General features: G+C 46.3%; 1 protein-coding gene across 1 annotated transcript in view; it reads left to right on the plus strand.

The window, feature by feature from the left end:
• The window catches only part of rptor (regulatory associated protein of MTOR, complex 1), a 124,248-nt gene that overhangs the window by 13,955 nt on the left and 93,519 nt on the right, over positions 1-16,774 (plus strand). Inside the window, exon 4 of the mRNA XM_060047408.1 lies at positions 390-472. Coding sequence (XP_059903391.1) covers positions 390-472 — 83 coding nt within the window. The remainder of the gene's footprint in view (positions 1-389; positions 473-16,774) is intronic.

A 16,774-nucleotide genomic window follows, 5' to 3' on the forward strand; every position in this document is an offset into this window, starting at 1 on the left:
GATTTCCTCCTTTGTTTTTTCTTCCCGTGCGTTTGGGCAATTGTTCTAGGGCTGTGGCTTACCAAGGAGGAAACAATATTGGAATAAGCGTGGCTCCATGTCGCGTTGTATAACGCAAAGCTGTTGTGAATTGTTCAGTGTCTGCGGTCCCGGCACTATGGCTGCGAATCGAGGTTTTGAGTCATGTTAGGACTTAGCCACCAAGTCATGAGACATTTTCTCTGCACTCATCTCACCAAAGTCTTCCTTCTGAATAATGCATTGGTGTGGTTCTCGGCGAGCTTTGGTCCACAGTCTGGTGTCGTTGTGATGCAGGGAGAACTGCAGCGCTGGGGTGAGGGCGCTTTGCACGGTCATGCTGTGTTGACACTTTTTGTGCCGTCTGCCAGATCCCCTGTCGATGAGTCCCCAGAAGGCCCTGGAGACCATCGGAGCCAACCTGCAGAAGCAGTACGAGAACTGGCAGCCAAGAGTGAGTACGCGCCCGCACATGAATTCTGGCGCGCACACACGCACTTGCGCAAAGATGCACATGAACTAGGGGTGGGAATCGAGAACCGGTTCGTACTCAGAACTGGCTCCAACTAGCCAATTCCGTCGGAATTCTACACCTCCAACGTTATAGATTCTTCTTAACGATTCCGCACCACGTTTTCCGGGTTTACTCGAAATTTTGCGTCGCGGTACATTGATTGCGTCACTCTCTCTGCGACGACCCTGCGCGCGCGCCGACGACTGAAGTTCAAACAACAAGGCGGCGTCATGGAGAGGAGGAAGCGATCCAAAGTCTGGCTCCGTTTCACCAAACGCGATGAAATTGCTCCCGTGTGTATCAGTGCAATGCTGTAATATCGTGTAAGGGTGCAAATACCAGGAAAATGCTAAAACATTTGTTTACCCAGCATGGAATTAAGGGCCAAGAATGCCATGTGTTCAAAAGCCTGCGTACGAGTCTAACAGGCTCCACTATGTCCTTCGTTGACGATCGGCTCAAGTTTCCCCTTTCACGCTAGCAGCTCAGGGTCCAGGAGCTAGGTGGAAGGAGGAGAAGATGCACGAATGTCACATCATAATTTAGCATGTTCAATTGTTAAATGTCTTCCTGTTTTTTTTATTACTTATTTATTGAATCAGTCTTAATTTATTTAGACTATTTTCTTTCTACTCTATATCCTGTAAAGGTGTTGTTCAGCATGTAGAAAATAAAATGGTTACTTTTGGTGCAGAAGACTGTGTAGAACTCAGACTGTGTAGAACTTTTGCCACTCAGGAATCGGTAAGAGAATTGATGAAGGAATTGGATCGATAGGCAATTGGATTGATAATAACTTATCAATTCCCACCCCTAAAATGAACGTACACAAATGCACACACACACTCGTGAAAAGACACGCACACACGGGTGCAAAGACTCAAACACGTGCCAAGACACGCACACACACACGTGCAAAGAGTCGCAAACATACACAGTGTGTCACCGCTGAGATTTTTCTGATTTGATACAAATTAAAAAAAATTGATTTTCTTTCTCCAAGTGATGGAATTCACCACACTGCAACGACACAGGAAGTGATTTGGTTAATGGGACCCTGAGGGCTGTCACTCCGGCATGCCTCGGTTTATTGTATTTCATGATCAGCATTTACATAATTCTCTGCGTGTGGATATGAGAGCCGGAGAGATGTGGAATAAAGACGTTCAAATCAAAATCTCAGTCAAAGTGTTGAAGAGCCTTGATAAACCAGATATGCACAAAACTAATTTGATGCATCATTATTTGTAATGTTTAAATATGGTTTATGTTAAAGATATGCAGGCCGCCACCAAACATCATTTTGGTTTTCTGCATTACTTAGTTTGTGGATTAGTTTGTGTGTCTTAGTGTCAGGAGTCCCTGACGCAGTGGCACTAAACCTGCTCGACATTCAAATCTATGTACCTCGATAGTATGATGGCAATTCCACTTCCAAGTGAAATGAAAGCATTTACCCGAAATGTATTCTTAAGATTTGACACAATGGGCATTGAATTCAAATATCCACATATCTCGTACCTCTGTTTCATATGGCGCTTTTATAAATGTAGAAACTTTTCAATGTGCTTTTATGTGTGGCTTTGTGTCAAATATGTTTGCATTGCTCCTATTGGCCGAAGGTCACTTTCTTTGCTCAATGAAGTAGCAGACAACCTTCACTAGCTGAGACCCCTTTGTGCGTGAATAAAGAACAAGGAGACAGCGTTGTCTCTCCAGGTGTTAGGATGGTAAATGCGCTGCCATCAATCGGATGTCACAAAAGTTCAGTTCAGTTCCATGTGCACGTAACCAAGGACATGCACTTTTTAAAGAGGCGGCTACAAACCTGGCTCTGTGATTAACAGCTGCAGTCCTTGGGCTAAAGAGGTGGATTTGTGAAGAGAAGTCTGTTGCCGCAGTCTGAATGAAGAGGCCATTGTGTGAATTTAGACCTGCTTCTTCATAAACAAGCGCCACGCTAACGATTTTATTGCGGTGGAAAGCTGTGAATATCTTCCCTAACAATGTTTAACGATAATGATTTGCCTTCTCTAAGCCTTCATTGCCTTTATTGCCTTCTCTAAGATCAATTCGGGTAACTTTTTACACTGGAGCCGTTGTACACATTTTTAAGCGGTATATAAATTTAACCAATACAAAATACTGTTTGTATTCACAATCGTCAAGATTGTCTGCTATGCCTCAGTAGAATGAAGACTTTCTTCCTTATTGTCGAAATTCTCAAGGTCATTCACTTATCTTACCTCAGAAGAAATTCACAAAGGCCTGGTAAATACCGTGTGAAGTTTAGAAGGTATAAAAATATAAAGAATAATACAGTTAAAAAGCCTACACGACAACATGTCAATACATTTATAAAAAGTGTATTACAGGTAGCCTATAAACAAGGAACGTTTCAATGTTTCCACCATCTGGTTATCCTCGCATTTAACACTGATAAACAGTGACGGCCTCAGAATGAGAAATGAAAAAATGGGAGGTTTTATGTTTTGTTTTTTTAGGGTTAGATTTCAGGGTTAGGATTAGGCTTTATGGTTTGTTCTTTGTTAAAGGGTTAGAGTACAGGATTTGCTTAGGCTTTGTTTTTTGTTTGTTTAGGGTTAGGTTTTAGGATTTAAGGTTATATTACAGGGTTTGGTTAGGCTTTAGGGTTTGGTTTTTAGATTACAGGATTTGATTAGGCTTTAGGGTTTTGGTTTTGTTATATGTTGATGTTGAAGGATTTGCTGTTCGTTTTTGGGTTAGATTACAGGATTTGCGTATGGTTATGTTTTAGAGTCTGGTTTCAGGTGCTTCATCTTTTTCCTGTCTAATGAATGTCTTGGAACTGTCATTGTTTTGCTGTTCTTGCACCTGTTTATACCACATTGTCTGAAAACCGTAGTCTAGGTATACGCATGCCTCAAGACTCGTTGCTATCACTCCCTGTTCACGTCTGATTATACAGTCTGTTACACCGGTACTCTCTGGAGGAGCAGCAGATGGCCAGAGCTGCCCTCAACCAGCAACACTAATGCCGCGTTTCCACTGCAGGGTGCGGTAAGGTTCGGTTTGCAAAGGTGCGGTACGGATTGCGTTTCCACCGCCAAAAGTGGGCGTGACCCGGACTAAGCCGTACTCGTTTTGCCCTCGTCTTCAGTACTCCTCCGTTGGGGTACTGAGACGCCTGAAAGGGTGCCGGAAATTCGAGCTACACACCCCCTCCGTTGATTGGTCGACAGAATCGTCACTTCCGGGCGACGTGGGGATAAAAACAAACAAACAGTAGCCCCGAGGTATCATTCTTTACAATGAACATGTTGCGTAAAATGCTTGCTTGGGCGAACAAGGAGGTGGAGACGTTCCTCTGCATTCTTGGGGAGGAAGACGTGTTTACGTAGCTGCCGCGGCGATCGACATCCGGCCTACCATAAAGGGTACTGTCGGCGGTGGAAACGCGACCTCGGAACTGAGCTGGGCTATTCCGCCCCCTCCCTACCGGACTGAGGCGAACCGAGCCGTACCGCACCCTGCAGTGGAAACGCGGCATAAACATACCTTGCCCTACCTGGAACCAAAGCCCAGCAGGGAAGGGGGTCTGTGCAATGGGAGTGAGGGGGGGGGGGACCTGATCATAGATGACTTAAATCGTGTTCATTGGAAACGGGCAGAGATCCAAATGTTGGCACGGGAAACTATGTCGGACGTCTCCTGAGATTGTGATGGACGACGGTTAATATTGCGTATTATTTGGGGCGGTGCCGCTTGTTGAGAGAGGTATGAGGAATTGAGGAATAACGGCCCGATGGAGCATCAGAACAGCAAGGGAAACAAATGAGGAACAGAAAAAGGAAGTGAAAGACGCAGATAGTGGAACATTTGAGGAAAGGGAGTCTGGGTTCATAGGCATCTTATCATGGGAGAAATCACACCATGGTGTATTTTGATAGTTTTCTCCGAGAACATTGCTTCCATTTTAATGTCCTTGCCTAAAACTGTGTGCTAATGAATACGATCCCCCGGGGCGGCCGGGAATGACGATCTCGTTCTCTCTCGTTCCTCATTGTAGGATGGATTGCAGGGGCGGGGCGAATTATCAGTACGGCGATATATCGTCGCCCTTCTTAGTGCGATACGAGAATCGATACGCTGGCGACAAATATTTATATTTTAATTAATCAAATGAGGCGCTCTAAACTGATTTCCCTGCTCCAAGCGTCGACACGTCATTCCTCCTCTGCGCTTTTAATGTGCCTTTTATAAAGGAATGCGTTTCATTTTTTATACTAATTTGCATTCATAGTAGTTCTGTCAATCTAAAAATCACAGTTTGGACCATGATTAAAGACAAAAATCCAGCACTTCACCTTTTATAGGTTATATGATTGTCTAACAATATATTGATTATCGCAGAATCGCCTTATCACGATATTATCGGTATCGTGTGCCATGCATGGCGTATCGTATGGTGAGGTACCCTGTGATTACCACCCCTAATAGATAGGAGTGCAACAAGTGTTGGTTGGGAACAAAAATTCCTCCTCATGCATATCTTTCAAAGGACCAGCCTAAAGGGAAGTCAAGGCCAACCTTAAATGAACCGCACATCACGGCTCTCCGGAAGACTCCGGCCGCTGCGCGTTTCGCCTCAGCCTCGTTTTCATAAATCTCTTTGTGCTTCTTCGTTTGCTTCCTGTCTCCAATCTCATCCCGAGCCATCGACTCGCCGCCCTCACCCTATGGTTTGTCCGGCGCTAATGACTCATCCATCGATGTTTCCCTCGGAAATATGACATCTACTGACGTGAGATATGCTGTCAATGTGATCTCAGACAAAGGCCGGCACCGCCTTGCTTCTGCTGCCTGAAAACGTTCTCTTGTCGGCTGCCTTCATTTACACTCTCGATCAAAGTGGATGGTCTACTTCAACCTCTCTGTTTAACCCTGTGGCTTCATTGTGCTGCTCTTTGTTTTCAGATTCGTGTTAACAATAGTGCACATGTAATATAATATAATGCATATCTCTGTACTGCCAGCCTTTATACCAAAAAACAGAAACCAGAGTTAAGGGGACAGGACACCTGTCCGTTATTCCACACATGACCAGGATGTCTTTGTGTCCTCCTTATTCAGGTCAAGTGCTTGTGTCCCATGGTGACGTTAGAGGTTGCGTACCGCTATTCCTGTTTTACATGCAAGTCGCAAGCCTCCGAGTTTAACAATTGACTTGGTGTAGTGCCCCTTTACTGGTTTCCCGGCATCCATTTTTACCTCTTTGACCTTGAGTGGGAGTTGGGATCAGCCTTAGAATGGCTGTGTAATATTAATATAATAAACATAGCAACCTCGGTTTTGTGTTGCTAAAGAGTTAGCGGGGGTGGTGTGTGTGTGTGTGTGTGTGTGCGTGTGCATTCTTTCGGATTCTACTCAGTGGAAGCTCAAACATGTACAGTCTCACTGTTGCTTCTGGAGTGGCATCCATCTTTACAGTAAGCGGCTCTGTTAAGCTTGTTTATCTCTGTTTTTCCGCCTCTGCCAAACCTTGCAGTGAGGCGGCCAATCAGAGCAGTCCTCATTAGCATAACCACACCCCCTCCCAAAACAGTTTTTTGGGATATAGACATCACAAACGTAAAGACCCCAGGCATCAGAAAAAAAAAAGACAACATGGGAGCTTTAAATGAAAAGCACCTTGTAAGGATCGAGCCTTTTTTCTTTTTACAATGCAGTGTGCTTGCTCTGCTCACTTATTCTCTTTCAAGACGCCCATGTATATTCAAAGACTCCATTTTGTCTTTGTATGTCGCCCTTAATATCTCCCCCTCTTTCTCCTGCCTCCTCACTCCATCCCCCTCTCCCTCACAGCTCTCTCTGTACGTTAGCTTTGGGAATTCTCTGCATGGTTCGTTAGATGTTGGGAGGCAGGTGAGATGTAAATGAGGCCTGTTCCCATACCTTGCAGGTATTATGGCTCATTACGTATCTCAGTTGTTTGGCACACTTTTCCACTGCCTCTTTATTCTCTTGCATATTCACACGGTCTCATACCACATCGTGTGTGTGTGTGTGTGTGTGTGTGTGTATAACCATGCTGTTCTCTCCTCTACAAGATACTTACATTATTTATCAGTATGCTGCAGCTAAAGCCTTCGGCCTATGATTGGCTTTGAGCAACAGTCACTAAATGCCCCAGCAACACCCAACTCAAACAATGCCAACGTCTTCTGGAAAGGTGTGATGCTAAACACTGGTCTGTGTGTGTATAGATGGATGCCAGTGTCTATATGGCTGACGTTTATGCACATCTAACTCTCTCACACACACACAGACACTAGGGATGGGTTGGTGGCGAATGATTCGTTCACAACGAACGAATCCCGAAGGTGAACGATGTGAACTGATTCCCAAAACAAGAAAACTGATTCTTTGATTCTTTTTTTTTTTTTTACATAAAACAAAAATATGGTCACGTTAATAAAATATACAAACAAACAGAGCGCCGTCTCCCCGCGACCTTATATTGATTGAGTCTAATACGTTCTCAAAGATTCAGCCAATGAGAGTACCACAGCAGATAGCAATCACGTTGCCATGGCACACGGCCAAACAAATGACAAGGCACTGCCACACAAGTTAACTAACGATCACTGTAGGCTTCAATATCATGCAAGCACTTTGTTTTCTTTTTATTTTGTTCTACAACACAATTGCATGCTTTAATAAAGTATTGTTTGACCTACCATGGAAATGGTCGAACTGCGTCGTATAGGCCAATGATACAGAAATTCGCTTTTTTTGGTTTCCGAGTACACCGTGACTGAAAACTTTTTTTAGTTTCTTTTTTTATTCCCCCTCGTTTCCACCGTGCGGTTCGATTCGGTGCGGTCCGATTCGGTGCGGTCCGATTCGGTGCGGTCCGATTCGGTGCGGTCCGATTCGGTGCTGTTCGGTGCGGTCCGATTCGGTGCGGTCTGATTCGGTGCGGCTTGGCGCAGCTCAATTACGGCTGGCGTTTCAACCGTCGACAGTACCCTTATGGTAGGGCAGGCTGTGAAAAAGCCTTAATTAGCGGGCGCACCCAATACTTATAAGGAAAGGGGGGGGCAGACACCTGTGGAATTCTCTGTCAAATGACGTAATCTGACTTAACGAACGAATCTAACGATCGGATCGTGATAGTGAACGGAACTGAAAGAACTGATAGAACTGATTCCCGGAAAAGAATAGTTTTTCCCATCCCTAACACACACACACGCACACGCACACGCACACACAAATCAATTCAAATAATCATGCAACCTCAATGCTCGACTGAACAGGTAATTCTAACCTCTTAGTGTTCCAGAAAGCAATGCATTCAGCACAAATTTAGCCTGCAATGATTCTGAGCTGCGATTCCTCCACCGCCACACCGCAATTACCCTTAATGAGGACGCCCGGAGGCTGGTAAACGCATGTTGTTCTCTGGCTTAATTAAATCCCCCTCACCGTGGCAGCGTACTGTGGCTCTGGGGCTCTCCGCTGAGCCCTGTGGGAGAAACGTCTCACTACCGTGCCGACGAACGTACAGGCTCTGTTCTGGGCACACCGGGCCGTCCATAAAACTGTGCTTAGAGAATGGATTCGTTTTTTTTTTTTTTTACTAGTACTGCTGATAACGTCATAAATAAGCCACTATAGAACACAATCCGAGCAGTGCTGGTCGGGGTAATGTGGAGCCACATGCCTAACGAGTCCAGCACCAGATGTTACCACGGCAATGCAGCGATTCCAGCAAAAGACGGATCGACGAGTAGGTGAAACTCGCAGCAGTTACGGATTGGATGTTCGTGCCGTCGAAAGCACAACGGATATCTCGGGCTCTTGTCTTGATAATGACAGGAGTAGTTGTTTAGAGATCCCATATCATGCTTTTTTGGGGGTAATAATTGCATTTGGGGTACTACTAGATTAGGGTTACATGCCGGTATGATAGACGCACCCTTTATTATTCCCACATTGTTAATTTCTGCAAAACCAATTTCAGCATCTTTCAATAAAAGCCCCCCCTCTTTTATTTTATTTTTTTGCCATGGGCTCTGCCTTGGGCCCCCCCCACAACTGTCTACCTTGTCCCCGCAGTCCGTCGGCCCTGGGTGTGGCTAACAGCCAGGAGGCATGACGTCTGCACTGCCCACTGCACAGTCTGACATCACACCAATGCAGAAGTGAAGTTTGAGCGCAAACAAGCAGTTTCACACACTTTTCAAAATATTTTTTGAGCGGTATTCTTGGTGGGCGCGATTACTCCCCCTGGCTCAGACGTCGATTTTTCTATCTTAGCAGACGTAAAACATTTATTCATGCGTCATAACAGTCGAAAGCAAAGGGAAAAGTCAAAAAGCGTTATATCACCCCTTTAAGTGATCCTTTATCGAATCCAACAGTAGTCATTCAGAAAGGAGCGTACATTAACGTGTCAAAGCAACTGTTCTTGTTTACTGTGTACTAGTCCTCCCTGCTTGAATCACCATTCATCCTCGTTCCTCCGCTGCCGCAGTCAGTGCTCGGAGGAGCTCAAAAAGTCACCACTTCAACAAATGAATCTCTTTATTTGCCGCTGCGCTCACAGGTTTGCCCTTGTGGATAGAGAAACGGCGGAAGAAACGCCAGCTTTTGCCCACTCACTCGTTCTCTCTGCCCTTCTCCTCAAAGTCCTTGATTTTGCCTTTAGTTTACGGCTTCCCTTGTCCACTTTCCGTGTGGGTACAATCTGTGTTCACAATCACCCCCCCCTCCGCGGTCACTTGTTTTTCCCAAGGAAACGGCCCTGATTTTCTGAATCAAACCCCCGGCTAATAGAATTGTTCTAAGGGGGGCCTCCGGTTCTTAGTAGCCGACACCATTTTCTATTCATCTTCATCCTAATATTCTAGTGAGGAGAGGGCAGGTGGGGGCAATGAGGCCGTCTAGAACAACACTGATACTCTATGGACTGCTGCTGCTCCAGATCAATAAGTGCACAGAAAAAAGTGTTCCGGCAGATGGAAAATACACAAGGCTATAAAGATAAATGAGTCGGAGGCTTTACTGCTGCTGGGGGAACCGCTACCTGAACGATGCTGCAAAGCGCTTTGTTCGCCCTACAAAGGAGTCTCAAACTAAAGTTTTACCCGGTTAGCTCGGCTTACTCTGTGCTTAGCGCCATGGTTAAGTATGCCCAAATATTATTTGAGAGGAAATAGGAAAGAATAACAAAAGAACATTTTCAATTGCGTCTTGAACTCCAAGTTGTATCGTGCTTGCCAAGCTGGCCCTGTGCTAAGCACCATGGTTAATAATAATTTGGGGAAATATGAAAGGACAAAAATAATAACATTTTCAATTGAGTAATTTTGTCGTGAGAAATTAATTATGTTGCAAATTCTGCAGTGCACGCACGTGGGAGTGGTATCCTCCCAGCCATTTATCAGTTCATGTTTTGGTCACTGCATGAAAATAGCTATGATCCCAACGTGTGCATGTGTGTCTCAGGGCTTGCATGAGTGCACTGGGGCTGAGCAGACACCAGCTACACGGGCAGGAAGTGACCTCAGGGAGCACATTAGAGCAAACTCCCCCCCTCCCAACACTAGCTTCTCCTGACATCCATGACTCTTCCCAGTGAACCTACCCAAAGAGAAGTTCTCTCCTGCTTTTTAAGTGGCTCGGTCTTCAAGAACAACGGCACAGACTTCTCCCTATTTTCCAACCGACTAATCACGTCCACGGCTCTCCCCCACCCCCCCCCCCGTCGCCCCTCCTTCCCCCCGGCCTGACCTGCACTTCCTGTCATCTCCCTTCCTCTCACTACTCACTTTGGCCTGTTTTACATACACATTTAATTAGCATCACTTTCCAAGTGGTTTCACATGATAATGCAAGATACTGCGGATAAGGATAAAGAATAAATGTCATAAGAAACAGGACTATGCTGCTGAGCACCACAGTGAAGTTATAACTCATAAGAATGAGGATCCCGCACATTGCTGTATCTCCCATATGTTTAATGGTGCTGCATTGTTTTGACCCGGCAGGGTCTTCTTCAGGCAAATGGCATTCAACAGTGGCCCAAAATGGTAAATATATCCAAATAAAAATATAATTTGTCATGAAAGATAATAGTACATTTCCGATTGAGACATTTTGCCTTGATACAAACACCTAAAAAACCCTGTATCTTCTCAGTCCACGTGGTGGACAAGTCTACACTGAATGATGCCTGCATGATCCTAGAGTGTGCACGTGTGTCTCAGCTAGCCTGGGTGCACTGGAGCTGAGCTCTGAAGAGGATGCACATAGGAAGACAGGAAGTGACTCAGATTGCGCACGTTGGTGGGACACCATCTGCTCAGGTCCAGGTTATCCTTGACATGTATGAAAAATAATGGGTTGAGCTGAATCCACCCTTTTTACCGGCCCCCCAGTGGCCTTCTACTGGTTCTCCTAGTTCTGAATGCACTCACTGCCTGCATTTACACATCCAAGTCACGTTGAGGTGTGCACAAGATTATCCGTGTTGAGTTTCCAACCACAAGTGTACTGTACATGAATGACGGCTCAATCTGGAAACGGTAAAACACTTAACTCTTATGCTGAGTATGAGCATGACTTCTATATATTTTGTCTACGATGTTCTGTGCACTCAAATGCTGTTTTTATAGTTTCGGCTGGAATGTACTTTGACTTGAACATAATGCAAGATATTGTGGATCTTGATAAAGGAATGCCATAAAAATACAGCACTTTATTTTGTCAGCTTGGAACCAAGAAATACAATCCGACCTGAAGTGGAATAGAAACTCTGAGATCACATTTCTCTCCCCGTGACTCCTATTTTGATATTTTTGATCAAAGCTCAAAGTATTGTTTCCTTGAAGCCGTAGAATCCCCAAAACAATGCATTTCCTAGACTGCTAAAACTTTCCAAACCCAAACAACATTCACTTCCCAGTAAATTGAGATGTATTCCGCATGGCCTGCAAAGTCTCAGTGTTCCTCAGCCATTAAATGTGTAAAGCCTTTACCAATTAGACCGTGAATTCACTAATGCTTCCCAAACATGATATAATGTTTTAACATCTTGCATCCATTTGCCTTCCAATACAGTATTGGGTTTAAGTGTCACCGCAACGCCGCCATTAGGCAGCCAATAACGTTGCCTCTCTCTTCCTTCCCACATCATTGTGCAGTCAATCAGGGCACTTTGTCCACCATTTGCGCCTTGATTGCTTTTGATTCTAGGGTCCTTCCCGGGATTACCCTACGCACAATTAGTGAGCCTGCCCTCCTTGTAGATCATTAATGTCGTCCCCCTGCCGCTCTCCGGCGTTCATTTAAATGGGTGCCCCACTTACCCTCCCCCTCACCCTTCTCCACACACCCCCTTTCATACGCAGGGCTCTAATTGCTCTCTCTTGAGCAGAGCTTATCGCTCTTGCTGCAGCACTTGGAGGCCCGCTTGCAGTGCTCTAGTTCATGCAGACCAGAGGCTCTTTTGCTTTGGGAGCTGGCATTCTCTTGGTTTTTCTTTTGCATTACAAAGCTACTCAATCCTATTTTGTAAGGGTTGTTGTTTTTTGTAGTGATTTCTATTTTTTTTTTAACTCCGGTGTAAATTATGAAGTGTTTGTCGATTCCACTGGCTCTTTGTAAAACGCATTCATCTTTGTCAATACAGCTCACCACAACCGATAACATTTTTTATTTTTTTAACCTTGAATCTTATAAAAAATACGTGACTCAATCCAGCTCGGAACATATTTGCTCTGGTTTGTGGTGAGAAAGGCATGGTTACTGTTTTGTATTTTTATTTCCTTCCACCTAAAATCCACTGTTGATGTAAGATAGACTTTGCAATCTATTAAAGCATAAATTCATTCTCCTGTTGGACAATGCATGTTTTAAATGGAAACACCAATCCCTGACTCCCAACCAACACCTTTGTCAGTTAGCTTTGTTGTGTGAGAAGTAAAAAACGTTTTTATCAAGAAGTCAATTTTAACTCTGATCCGTTGAACTAGGCCAGAAAACAGCTGCGAGGCTGCATTAAGGCGTGTTTACATTTTTGTGTTTTTTTTTTTTTTTATGGCGGTGGAACTTTTCTCTTTTAGCCAAAGTCTTTTGAAAAATAGTTTTGAGTGCATTAAAGTCAGACGATTTCAATCTCCTCGCTGAGGCGGCGCCTCATAGCCCGGCTGCCTCCCAGCAGCTCATCTGATCTCCAGCCTCTGCCCCCCCCCTCAAAGCAGCGTGGCCACCTCCGTCCTCTGGGGGCCTGGCTTCTGTACAAAAGCCTGCTGATGCCCGTTTCTCTTTCTCACACCTGCACCGGCTTTTGGCGGAGACTTATCGACCCTGGACCAAGCCTGAACACAACATCTTGCCACCACAGTAGCCATGAAAAACACGGATATGACTTCTCTTAGAACCATGCAGACGGACACAGACGCGTCAGAAGTGACGTGTGTTGTCTGTTGAGAGGACTTTGGTTCTCCTCGCTCACACACTCTCTCTCTCGCCCGGGCATCGTTACAGGGGCAGGAGAGCCTCTCCTCCCTCTCTCTCTCCCTCTCTCATCAGCTCCTTTCCCTCTCCTGTCGGCTGCTCTCGTTCCCCCGTTCGGCTTGCAGCCCACATCTTTAATTGGAAACCTGGCTGCACCGGAAAAGCGCTTGTGCGTGTGCGTTTGCGCGCGTGCGTGTGCGTTTGCGTGTGTGTGTGTGTGTGTGTGAGAGTGTGAATGTTATTCTAGGGCATGATAGCAAGGCTTAGAGTTAATAATTGGTGGAAACATTATCGTTCGTTAATCGTCGAATAAGTGCTGCTCCCTGATCAATAATCTTGCTGCTTGCTTGCTCCTTGTTCAAAGGGCAAAGCTATTTCTGTAGATCACATTATATAACATTTTGGCGATGTATCTTGGAAGTGACCTCTTTATCTACAGAATTCTTCAGCCTCGTTCCAATGTTTTAATATTCAGCAGTCGGACCTGTAGCCAGAGCTGAACCTTCGACTGTGGGATCCAGAGCGGTGACCTTGAAGTGCTGTTGTGACCTCCACCCTTGCATGAGTGTCTGTTTACTTGTCAGACACCCAGCCACTTTAAACACAGAAACACATAGTTGCGCACTCACGCATTCACAAACGCGCGCACACACCCCCCCACACACACACACACACACACACACAGACACACAGACACAGACAGACACACGCATACATACAGGCATGCACAAACATACACCCGTGCACATACGCGAGGTTAGCTGTGTGCTCTCCATGCTTTCGCTATCGATTGTGAACCTCCGTGCATGGGGCTGCTAGAGCGTTTCCAGCGGCGGCTACATTCTCCGGTTCACCTGTCATGGAGCCTTCTGCCCAGCCTGCCCTCCCCGACAGGTGAACAAGGAGGATGGGGGTAGTGTGAGTGTATATGTAAGCTGTGTGTGTGTGTGTGTGTGTGTGTGTGTGTGTGTGTGTGTGTGTGTGTGTGTGTGTGTGTGTGTGTGTGTGTGTGTGTGTGTGTGTGTGTGTGTGTGTGTGTGTGTGTGTGCTCTCTCTGTGTGTGCGTGTTTGTGTGTGTGTGTGCTCTCTCCATGCCTTTGTGTGTGCTCTCTCTCTCCGTGTGTGTGTGTGTGCTCTCTCTCCATGCTTGTGTGTGTGTGTGTGCTCTCTCTCTCTCTCTGTGTGTGTGCTCTCTCTCTCTCTGTGTGTGTGCTCTCTCTCTCTCTGTGTGTGTGCTCTCTCTCTCTCTGTGTGCGTGTGTGTGCTCTCTCTCTCTCTCTCTCTCTCGCTCTCCATCCCCCTCTCTCTCTCTCCCATGCTTGTGTCGGTGTACCTGACAGATCTGTGAAGGAAGGCTAAACCACAGAGACCGCCAACCTGTCCTTAAAGTGGTTTGACACAATGTTTAATTCCACTTTAAGGAAGAATCTGAACATCAGGTTGCCTCACTCTCTTTTGCCTTTAACCCCTGCGTGTGTGCTCGACGCACACGTGAACCGTAGACATGACACCGCTGCCTTGATCCTAACCCAAGGCCCCACGTTGGGGTCAGTAGACACAGAGGGGAGCAAACCTGCAAAGGGTAGTGAGACAGACAACATGGGGGTGAGACAGACAACATGGGGGTGAGACAGACAACATGGGGGTGAGACAGACAACATGGCAGTGGGACAGACAACATGGCAGTGGGACAGACAACATGGCAGTGGGACAGACAACATGGCAGTGGGACAGACAACATGGCAGTGGGGCAGACAACATGGCAGTGGGACAGACAACATGGCAGTGGGACAGACAACATGGTAGTGAGACAAACATAGCGGTGAGACAGACAACAAGGGGGTGAGACAAACGACAAGCTAAACGACATTGGAGGTCAGACAAATATGACAAAACGACATGAAAAACCCATGTTGAGACGGGGCAGGAGGCTGCGAGGAGGGAGAAAGAAGCAGAAGGGATGGGGGAGACATTAAGAAAGCAGAGGGTGGATTGAGTGCAGCCGTGTGTACAGAGGAAGCCATTCATCAAAGCCTCTTCCAGCGGTGCAGCCCGCCTAATGAAAACAGAGCCTCCCGAGCAGTCCCCAAGGAGTGTGTCTGGGTGTTAAGCCGCCCCACGCTGCATCTCTCTGGAGTCCCGTTGGTCCCTTGATCTGGACGGAGCAGTTAGCGGGACGGTGGAGGGACGGCCGATGGTTAGGCTGGAGAAAGTCGTCGGTCGTGGCTCCTCTCTCGGTCTCTTGGTGTCTCGATGTCTCTCTCGGTCTCTCTGTGTGTGTGTGTGTGTGTCTCTCTCTCTCTCTCGGTCTCTTGGTGTCTCGATGTCTCTCTGTGTGTGTGTGTGTGTCTCTCTCTTGGTGTCTCGATGTCTCTCTCGGTCTCTCTGTGTGTCTCTCTCTCTCTCTCTCTCTCTCTCTCTCTCTCGGTCCCTTGGTGTCTCTCTGTGTGTGTGTGTGTCTCTCTCTCTCTCTCTCTCTTGGTGTCTCGATGTCTCTCTCGGTTTCTCTGTGTGCCTCTCTCTCTCTCGGTCCCTTGGTGTCTCGATGTCTCTCTGTGTGTGTGTGTCTCTCTCTCTCGGTCTCTTGGTGTCTCGATGTCTCTCTGTGTGTGTGTGTGTGTCTCTCTCTCTCTCTCTCTCTCTCTCTCTCTTGGTGTCTCGATGTCTCTCTCAGTCTCTCTGTGTGTGTCTCTCTCGGTCTCTTGGTGTCTCGATGTCTCTCTCGGTCTCTCTGTGTGTCTCTCTCTCTCTCGGTCTCTTGGTGTCTCGATGTCTCTCTGTGTGTGTGTCTCTCTCTCTCTCTCTTGGTGTCTCGATGTCTCTCACGGTCTCTCTGTGTGTCTCTCTCTCTCTCGGTCTCTTGGTATCTCGATGTCTCTCTCTGTGTGTGTGTCTCTCTCTCTCTCTCTCGGTCTCTTGGTGTCTCGATGTCTCTCTCGGTCTCTCTGTGTGTGTCTCTCTCTCGGTCTCTCTCTGTGTGTGTGTGTCTCTCTCTCTCTCTGTCTCTTGGTGTCTCGATGTCTCTCTCGGTCTATCTGTGTGTGTCTCTCTCTCGGTCTCTCGATGTCTCTCTCGGTCTCTGTGTGTGTGTGTGTGTGTCTCTCTCTCTCTCTCTCTCTCTTGGTGTCTCGATGTCTCTCTCGGTCTCTCTCTCGGTCTCTTGGTGTCTCGATGTCTCTGTGTGTGTGTGTCTCTCTCTCTCTCTTGGTGTCTCGATGTCTCTCTCGGTCTCTCTCTCGGTCTCTTGGTGTCTCTCGGTCTCTCTGTGTGTCTCTCTCTCTCTCTCTCTCGATCTCTTGGTGTCTCGATGTCTCTCTCTGTGTGGCTCACTCTCTCTGTCTCGGTCTCTTGGTCTCTCTTTCTCTATCTCTGTCTCTCGGCCTGTCTCTCTTCCTCTGTCTCTTGTCTTCTCTGTCTCTAGTAAATCGTGAGCGACCATCCTGGTCCACTCTGATTTGATTTACTACACTTTTTTCGTTTCACTGATCAGCACAGTGTATGTTTATAGAGAAATATAGAGGCCACAAATGTTTTGGGCTCTTTCCTGATTTTCTACTATTTCCCCAAGTACTCTATTCAACAAAATCTCAAATATAAAACCCCTGAAACAAACTCATTGAGACACATTCTTGCATTTTGTGGAAAAAGGGAGGTTGTCTGGACTTTTATAGTTTTATAGTGTATGGTAGACTTGCTTTGGTCTCCATAAGATCTTTCAGTAAACGGTTGGTCCAC

This window comes from Gadus macrocephalus, chromosome 3, assembly GCF_031168955.1.
Source record: "Gadus macrocephalus chromosome 3, ASM3116895v1".
NCBI lineage: Eukaryota > Metazoa > Chordata > Actinopteri > Gadiformes > Gadidae > Gadus > Gadus macrocephalus.